The following is a 10,109-nucleotide window of genomic DNA, read 5'->3' as shown; positions in this document are numbered from 1 at the left end:
TTAATCTCTTTTTCTTTATAGGTTGTGTTCTTGAGGGATCATGTAACAATATATTCATAACGACCTAAGTTCACTTGACATAAGCTGAATTGACCTTATAAAGTTAGAACTCACTAAGCTTATAGAGAGTACTTTAAAAAACATGAGCGAGCTCGATTCCAACATAGCAGTGACATATTGAGTCACGTTTGGAGAAAGTTAGTAAGGTTCCTCAATCATTACCACACTTTCCAAATTCAAGGAGTGACTCATCTTAGTTATCTCACTAATAGGTCGAATCTAGTAAAGGTAAGAGGCCAAATATAAATACATAATTCTGTTGTTGAAAAAAATATTACTTCTTACCTATTCAAAATTCAAAAGAACCTCTTGCACTCCATAACACAAATATGGTTCAATTATTGTTCACATTAATGTTCTCTTAATTTATAATTATTAGACATTTTAATTTTTAAAATTATAAGCATCAAATACTTTTATTAAATTATAAAATAAATACTTTGTAATTTAAATTTAAAATAATAGCGTTTTGCTTTGGGCCGAGCAGGCCCATAGACGATCAGACCCAATTGGGTGCATGTCCCATGAGGACCGTTAGAGCGTCAAACTCACGTGGGTCACGAAGGGCACGTGGTCAACCCATTAGCGAAAAATTCGGACTGTCACCTCCGAACCCTACGGTCGGTTCATCCAGGACGTGAGTCACTCGTTGACTCTGCCCTACCATGTAGGATCCTGCCAGTTTCCTATTTCTGGGCCTCTAATAATCCAACCAAAAATAGGAAATCTTGACCCAGCGTTGGGGACTATAAATACCTTCTTTCATTAGAGGGTAGGTGTTCATTCTTCTCACTTTAAACCTTTATACTTGTACTCTGATTGTTCTCTCTTCTCACTTTGACATCGAAGTACCTCGTAGGTACACCCCTCATTCTCACAAGATCACCTAGTTGCCGACAAGGAGGACGATCAATTCTGATCAGGTACGATCATATAGTTTGCAATTAAATAGATTAAAATATATTAAAATAAAATGAAAGTTTTTAAAAATTATAATTTAGAAAGTGAGAAAAAGAATGGTACACTGAGAGTGTAAATTATATTTACACAGTCAATCAATGACAACCATGTATTATATTAAATCAGACGATAAATCATACTAAATTATAATCCTAGAATGTCTTCCTTAATTTTTCCCTCCAAAAATTTCAAAGTTAAAACTGGTATTTTGAATTCCTAACACAATTAATTTTTCAAAATTAAATGACACATAATTCTAATTAATTAATAAAAATATTATAACTTACCAACCACCTCCACCACTAATATTAAATAACTCCCACAAAAAACCCCTAAAAATAATTAATACTAATAAAAAATTAATTAATTAACTTTTTAAATAAAAATTAATTCAATAAAAAACATTAATACAAATAAAATTTATATTTTTCTAAATTAATTAATTAAAATCAAATAATAATCCACTATAATTATCTCATAATATAATTACCTCATAATAGTTATTGGGAAGTTAGGATGATATGTTTGATTAATAGTTATCTCATAATATATTTTTCTTTAATTTCTTATTTGTTGTGTTCATTTGTTATTGTTTTAAACATTTTTCTGATGTTCTTGACTATGAACCAAATATAAAGTCAATATTGTTATGTAACTTTATTTTGTATTAATAAATATGTTATATAAATAAAAAGAGATGCCAAAAATTTCTCAAAAGTAAAGAAATGTAGGGATAACAGACATACTTTTAAACTTTATTTTTATTATTATTTCTCAATTTTAAGCACTCCCAATAAGATCTCAATAATAATAAATCAATTTAATTAATCCAATAAAGCAATTTCTTTCAAAATTTTCCTTCGATATATTTAGGAGTATTTGATGTTTACAGTAAACTTAATTATTTATGTAGACACTATATTTTTTTTAGGAGTTTAATTTATATACACCGACAGTGTAAAATTATTTTACACTGTCATCCAATAGAAAACTAACAAAGTGCCTTGTCATTAAAAGAATTTTTAATTTAAAGTGTGATTTATTCTGATACAAGATTGTGATTGGTTGACAGTGTAAAATAATTTTACACTGTCAGTGTATGAACCTTTTTCTCTTTTTTTCGTAAGGATATTGTTTATTAGAGTAATATTATTCCGACGGTGTAATTCAAATATTGATAATAATATTATAGAACAATTTATTTTAAAATTTAAACAAAAAAAACGAGTTACATCCAAAATATTATTTTTATTTATTTTTATATTGTTTATTTTTCTTTGACTTTTTTTTGTTAGTTCAAAATGTGACAAATATCATATATAATTTATCTATTAAATTTGCACATTAACTTTATACAATTTTTGTCATGAAAGTTTATTCAATAGAACATGTTCGTGCATCACACGGGTAGACGACTAGTTTTAAATTACTTCTATAATTTAACACTTTAAAATATTTTAATTAAATAAATGTTTAATATTTCTTTACAACGCAATACTATTAAACTCTTAAATAATAAAACTTAGAGACTAAATAAAGTGAAATATAAAAATAATTTAAACGTAAAAAGTGATGAAAAATAAAACCATTAAAAATTAAAGAGTGAAGATTTATTTTGGTCCCTTACAAATATGATACGAGTCAAATTAGTCCTTCACAATAAAATAGATCCAATTTAATCCCTTATAAAATTTAACCGGATCATATAAGTCCTTCTGTTAATATTTTTTTTCAAACTGGTTTTTCCTAGTTTTAAACCGTGACTGGACTGTCACGTTGGATTTTATTTATTTTTCATTTTTTAAAAACTAAATTAATTTTTATTTTTAAATTAATTTTTAACCAATTATTAATTAATAATATAAAAAAGCCAAATTTGTTTCTTATAAGGAGTTAAACTCAGACCCATGTGGTTAATCTTAAACAATTCTAAATTTAAAATAATAAATACAAAATTTGTATTAATATTGTCTCGAACCTAAGTCTATTCAGATTAAATGACAGTCAATTTAATAAAATAGAAATTGATTTGTCTATTTGTAAATGATAGTCACTTTACTAACAATAGAAACTGGTTTGTCTAGTTGCTATTGATATTCATTTTACTAACCGTAGAAATTGATTTGTCTAGTTGTAAATGATAATCACTTTATTAACAATAGAAATTGATTTATCTAGTTGTAAATGATAGTCACTTTACTAATAATAGAAATTGATATGTCTTGTTGTAAATAACAGTCACTTTACTAATAGTAGAAATTGATTTTTCTAGTTGTAAATGATAGTCACTTTATTAACGATAGAACTTAATTTGTCTAGTTGTAAAGTGAAAATTAAGAAATTGATTTTTCTAGTTGTAAATGATAGTCACTTTATTAACGATAGAACTTAATTTGTCTAGTTGTAAAGTGAAAATTATTTAACTTGAAGGACTTGAATTTGAGACCTCATAGGTAAAATTTTATGTATAGAATTTGTTAATATTAGAAAAAATCATGGAAATTATTTGTTTAAAAATTACTTTATAAGAAACAATTTTGACTTTTTTGATATTATTCATTGATAATTGTTTAAAAATGAAATTAAAATTAAAAAATAATTTAGTATTTAAGAAATAAAAAATAAAAAAATCCAACGTGTCAGTCCAATCACGGTTTAAAAGTATGAAAAGAACTGATTTAGACGTAGAAAAAAACCGATTTGAGAAAAATATTAGTAAAAGGACTAATATGATCCGGTTAAATTTTGTAAGGGATTAAGTTTGGTCAATTTTTTTGTGAGGGACTAATTTGACTCGTGTAATATTTGTAAGGGACCAAAATGCGTCTTCACTCAAAATTAAAACATATTTAAACACGCTATACAAATATTTTGATTTGATGGCCCACCAATAAATATTTTAAATATTTTGATTTGATGGTCCACCAATAAAATTAAAATATTGTATTCTCTGAAAATATTACGTATAACCAGAAAATATAAATAAATTTAAATACAGGTCCAGAGCAACGCCATTCAACACTCTAACCTCTTAAACCCTCAACACCCGTCTCTGCGGCTATCGCCATGGCTATACATCCCCACTTAGACAGAATCCTCTGGACCGAAGACCAAATCTCCCACCGAGTCTCCGAACTCGCCGCACAAATCGTCCATGACTTTCCCGCCTCGTCAGCTCCTCCCGTTTTTATCGGCGTTGCCACCGGCGCATTCATATTCCTCGCTGATCTAGTTCGCAAAATCGACCTCCCTTTCACCATTGATCTCGTTCGTGCTCAATCCTACGGTTCCGGAACTGTCTCCAATGGCGCACCTACCATTTCTTCTGACTTGAAGGTTGAAGTTAACGGCCAACACGTCATTTTGGTATTCTTTTCTCTCTAACCCTAAATATGTTCCATTATATTTTTTTTACTAGTATATTTTTTTCAAATAAATTTTGACTTTCTTTTTTATTTATAAATGTTCTGAATTGTAATTAGTTAGGGGGAAATGAATTTTCTTACTATTAAGATTTGGTCACTCTGGTCTCGCTAAGTTGATAATTAATTGTGTAGGAACATCTGTTACATTTACAGGGGACGCAAATTTAACCTAGATCCCATTTGTTGAATTTAGTGTTTAAAGTTAGAGAATGGTCGATAACAAAGGAGGTCTTTTACAAATCAACTTTGACTTGTTTTATTCATTTTGACTTTGTTAGGTGATTTGGTCTTTTAACTTTGAGTTTTGTTTTTTTTTTTTAATGAAAATTTGGCCACTTTTGTGTATTGAAGAGAGAGAATGATGATTAAAATAATACTAATTTTATTATTTGGATGCAGAGATTTGACCTGTGTATTTTAAAGTAAGTTTAAAGTAGACAATTCAAAGGTAGAATTATGGTCCCTTTATAGTTTCTGATAGGAAGATTCCTATCAAACTATGAAATTAGGGTTTTCTACACTAAAGGGGAAGAACACTACAAGCTAAGAGAATAAAAGATAAAAAATAAACTTTGATTTCATTTCATTTTCTCTCAATGTCTCTATGAGACTACATTATATAACATTCTAAATGGATACTAATAATAAATATAAAAGCCCAAACACTACTAAATGCCCAATAACCATACTAATAATATAAGTTCTATTATTACCCTTCTAACAATAACAATACTACTAATAATTCATAAAATACCCTTCTATCATTGCCGCGGGGTTCACTCGAACCTTGTCCTCAAGGTTCTAAAATAAACTCTAAAGATGCTAGATGCTATATCGTAATTGCTTCTTTAATCTTTCCGGGATCCCACATAATGAAGAGAAAAACTCCATTGATGTAAATAAAATGGTAGTAAGAAACAAAAAATTCACGTGATGCAGAATTTGTAACCAGCTTTGGCAAGGCAACTTCTTCATAAAACTTGTGTGCCATGTTGATAAGCTCAGCCACTGACTTCATATAAGGGTCAAATCCAGATTCTTTGAGACACAAAAAAACTTCTTTAGAAAGCAGTTTGTCCAACCCATTGAAACTACTTAATTCATCATTATTAGGCTCATTGATATTTTGCTCACAAGAATATGTATCATTCAAGTCACTTGGTTTCTTTTCCCTCTTCTTCAATAACTTAAATTGATTTCCAAGACCTTTCACAGATTGTGCAACAGCATCTCCATCCTTGCTAATGAAACTGACATCTGTTGAAGTTTCCAATTTCTGCTGAAGCTGCATCCATGAAGAACTCAGTTCCCATTGAATCGACCTTTTTGAAACACTTGGCTCTTCCGTTATCTTTTCAATATCAACAAATGGTTCCTTAATGACAATACTTTTTGATGATTTGCTTGGGGCAGCAATATCAACCTGCTCTTGGAGAACTGTATACATGGTTTTTAGTGTGTCAAGATAAAAGCGATCACCTCCATACCGTGTTAGCAAGTATACTGAAACATGATTCTTTTCATAAAATACCAACGGTATAGTGACCTGGCAGCAACCAGATATGCTAGTAATACATAGCAGGCTCAATGCACGGTTCGGATAATCCTGGGACAAGATCTCTTTTCCACCTAATTTTGGAGGTGGTTCAGCTACAGTAGGGATCACCAAAACTCCTTGGTCCTTCAAAGGTGAGTTTACAGCAACAAGAAATCCACTTCTAACAAGTTCCATTATAATAGATCTGTTAACTACTTTCAAAGACATTTCTGGTGTAATAGTTATTTTCTCAAATTGCTCATTATCCAAACTCGCTCGCGAACACCGCGACATGGCGTCAGAATCAATTGAACTAGCAGTAGAGTATCTATCACAATCCTCAAGCTTAGTGGCCATAGGATCCTTCCAATCCTCAAAATCAAATAGTTCAAGAAACGTCGAAATGAACGAATGATCAATACACTTTTCCGCTACCTTAGCATCGAGGCACAGAGAAGAGATAAATTTAAGCGGCAATTCGTAAACAAGTTGCAAATGCGGCCAAGCCGGATCAAACATCGGGTCATAATCATCATTCTCACCATTACTAGCAACAACTCCATTAACTCTATAATTAGGCAGAAAAACTCTAAATAAATTAATAGCACACACTCTACACATTGCAAGAATAACAGGTTCACTAAACTTCATTGATCCACTAGCAACAAAATCAACAAGTTCAACCAAGGTTTTTCTTTTCACATCTGTATCAGCAATGTACTTACCAGGGTCAGTGAAATAAAATGTCGAACAACAAAAACTCAATTTACTTACAAGCAAGTTCATCTTCTCACCAACAACACGCGGGGATTCGATAACTCGGGTCGACTCATCTTCATCAATTTTGGAAGATTTCCGAGTATCATCACCATTCAAACTAGTATCCTTCTTATTATTATCGTTATCAACAGTTCCAATCACTATCCCAGTAGAATGTATTTCCTTAATTGAAACATCTTGAGTCTTAGGCAAATCATGAAAATCTTTTTCTGCATCTTTTGCCTTAGAATCATCATCCTCAAAATTATGAGAACAATGCAAACCGCTCCAATCCGGGCCAGTGTTTTTCAACACCTCTACGATGAAGCATTTAGCAGCGTTTTGCTCCGGCATCTTATCAAACTGATGGTGAGTTGGCTCAAGTGGCAGCCATCCGTTTGAGGGACCTTCGTCGTTGAATTTGGTGGTTCTGTTGGATTCTGTGGGTTCGTCATGGTCGGATTCTGCTTCCTCGCCAAAGAATAAAAGCGGCAGAGCTCCTCCGCGAGCTTTATATGCGGTTTTCCATAGGGGATCCGGGGAAACGGTTAATGGATCGGAGGATTTTGAAACAGTGGTCGCATTAATGCGATTGGGATGGTTGACGAAGTTGTGCTCAGAGGGTTGTTGTGGAGGCTGACGAGGGAATCTCCCGTCGTCGTTTGGAAGAGCAGAGGTAGTCGAGCTTTGGGAGAAGTAGTTGCCATGGATATGATTTCTTCGTAGCTTGAATGAAAAGGGGGGTTTAAGGGTTTTGATTTGTAGAGGAACGGAAAATAGATCTGAAAGTATTGTGAATTGGAAAGGGTTTGGAGACTTTTTTTTTGATGTTTTCTTAAAAGAGAGATGAGACACTTGCAAATGCTTCTCAAAATCTCTTTTAATTGTGGAGGAGATTTTTGTTGGTGGTAGTGGTTGATGATAATAATTGTAGTAGAATGGATAATGGGATGATGAATATGGATTAGGTGGTGGTGGATATGAGGTAGGTGTATGAGGTGAATATCCATGATTTAGATAAAATTTTGGTGATGAAGATCCATGAGTGTAGTAAGGTGTGAAGAGTTCCCATGGGAATGATGGAAATGAAGGTGTTGGTGTGGGTGTGGAATAGGTTGGAGGAATGCTCCATTGATGAGATGAAGGTGTATGATAAGCATAATCCATAGGAGGATTTGAGTACATGGATGAAAGCACCAATTGATAGGAAGATTCCTATCAAACTATGAAATTAGGGTTTTCTACACTAAAGGGGAAGAACACTACAAGCTAAGAGAATAAAAGATAAAAAATAAACTTTGATTTCATTTCATTTTCTCTCAATGTCTCTATGAGACTACATTATATAACATTCTAAATGGATACTAATAATAAATATAAAAGCCCAAACACTACTAAATGCCCAATAACCATACTAATAATATAAGTTCTATTATTACCCTTCTAACAATAACAATACTACTAATAATTCATAAAATACCCTTCTATCAGTTTCATTCAAGATAGGTGAGAGAAAAAAAAAAACATTTTTGTAGAATAATCTTGAACAAAAGCACAAGACTTTTTATTTTATATAAATTGCTTTTTATACAATCTTGAAATTAATTTTGTTAGCTTAGATAAACAAGTTCTAATTATTTTTCATTGATGTTTGGAAATTTAGCATGAGTAATGAAATGGAAGTAAACAATAAAACGATCTTAAATACAAACAGGATTAAAGAAAACAATAAATTATACTATACTTTTCAATTGCAATTGTAATTTCACTTTATCCAATTTTTCTGTCTAGATATGTGTATCTCTACTCCCCTCACCATTTTTCCTAATCCTACCGTGTATGTGTTTATTTTTGTAAGTATAAATATTTTAAATCAGCAATATTCCATTGATAATTAGGTTGAAGACATTGTAGACTCTGGACATACTTTATCTAGACTCATTTCACACTTGAAATTGAAAGGAGCATCCTCTGTTTCTGTATGCACTCTTCTTGACAAACCAGCAAGGAGAAAAGTTAATGTACAGCTGGTGGGGGAAGGGAAATTCTACCGGGGATTTGAGGTATGATGCTCTCACTGCTGTCTTATTCTCTTTAATCAATTTGTTAGGTTGTGTTTATTTTTATCTTGTAGTCACATACATGCCACTTGAGCTGATTAAAATGCCATAGGTAGAAGTTACAGTTGAGAAATTTGCCAGTTTCATACATAGCTTAACCAAATAATCATTCTCTCTCACATTTTCTTTCTTAAGGACTTACTGGATATATTTGCTTAATCTAAACTTTTAAATGGAAATTCAAAAGAGATGGAGTCTATTGCTTCTGATATACTATCAATACCGTCGGTGTCTGACTGTATTGTAGGCTAGCTATGCTGCCTTTATGATCATTGTAGATTTCTAATTTTCTGCTGTACCATCAGTTTCTTTATCTCCATTGATAATTTTTGTACCACAAAGCTCGTTATTATGCAATAATATCTATGCCTAGATTCTGGAGCTGACATGGAATGCTATGATCTTACTACTAAGCTAAGCAGTGAGTTTGAGATATACTGATTATGTTTAAATGTTTCTTTGATGCAGTGTCCAGACTATTTTGTAGTTGGTTATGGAATGGATTTTGATGAACGGTACAGAAATTTGCCTTACATTGGTGTCTTGAAACCTGAACTTTACAGTTGATGTTGTATTTGGTAGTTGGTGCTCGCCACATTTGGAACCACGAAGTATTGAGTTTGTCTGACACGCTTCCACTTGCTCGCAGAGTGAACCAATAGAATAGCTATAGAAACTAGAAAGTAGAAGAAACAAAATAAGATTAATTTGTTATACCATTTAATGGTTGTCATTAAATTATAAATTATGCGTTGGATATTTGCAGATTTTACAGTTATATTTATTTGAGTAAGATGATAGTGTGTAACTTGGACTAACAGATGAAAAATCTGTTTAGCATAAGTAGGGATGGCAATTTGGCCCATCCCAGTGGGTACCCACAAAAAACCCCATATCGGGTAGGGTAAATACCCATAAAAATGGGTATGGGCACGGACAGGGGTAATTACCCATTAAAATATGCGGGTATGGGTGCGGGCACAGGTACCTTACTACCCAACCCGCCCCATACCCATACTACATATTTCTATAATGTATCCCATACCCACACTACATATTTCTATAATGTAATTTATATTATTATATAAAATGCATGATTCTAAATTTTTTTTAAAATATATCGCTATTAAATCATTACACATTTTAATAAAAGTGTTTATTTGTTTCTTAACTCAACAATAACATACATAATTTTTTTAATATTGTTAAAAAGACTTAAATTATATGATATTTTGTAACTAAACGATT

The 10,109-nt window shown here is 31.7% G+C and overlaps 1 protein-coding gene across 1 annotated transcript; it reads left to right on the top strand.

Moving 5' to 3' along the window:
• Positions 1–4,011: 4,011 nt before the first annotated feature.
• On the top strand, positions 4,012–9,893 carry LOC131637483 (uncharacterized). Its single transcript, XM_058908068.1, has 3 exons — positions 4,012–4,386; positions 8,640–8,804; positions 9,330–9,893. The coding sequence occupies exons 1-3, from the start codon at positions 4,087–4,089 to the stop codon at positions 9,426–9,428; spliced, it is 564 nt and encodes a 187-aa protein (XP_058764051.1). The 5' UTR covers positions 4,012–4,086; the 3' UTR covers positions 9,429–9,893.
• The last annotated feature ends 216 nt before the right edge of the window (positions 9,894–10,109 follow it).

Source organism: Vicia villosa, unplaced genomic scaffold (assembly GCF_029867415.1).
Source record: "Vicia villosa cultivar HV-30 ecotype Madison, WI unplaced genomic scaffold, Vvil1.0 ctg.002011F_1_1, whole genome shotgun sequence".
NCBI classification, from domain to species: domain Eukaryota; kingdom Viridiplantae; phylum Streptophyta; class Magnoliopsida; order Fabales; family Fabaceae; genus Vicia; species Vicia villosa.
The sequence above is the reverse complement of the archived record's forward strand: the minus strand, read 5'-3'. Positions and strand labels throughout refer to the sequence as shown.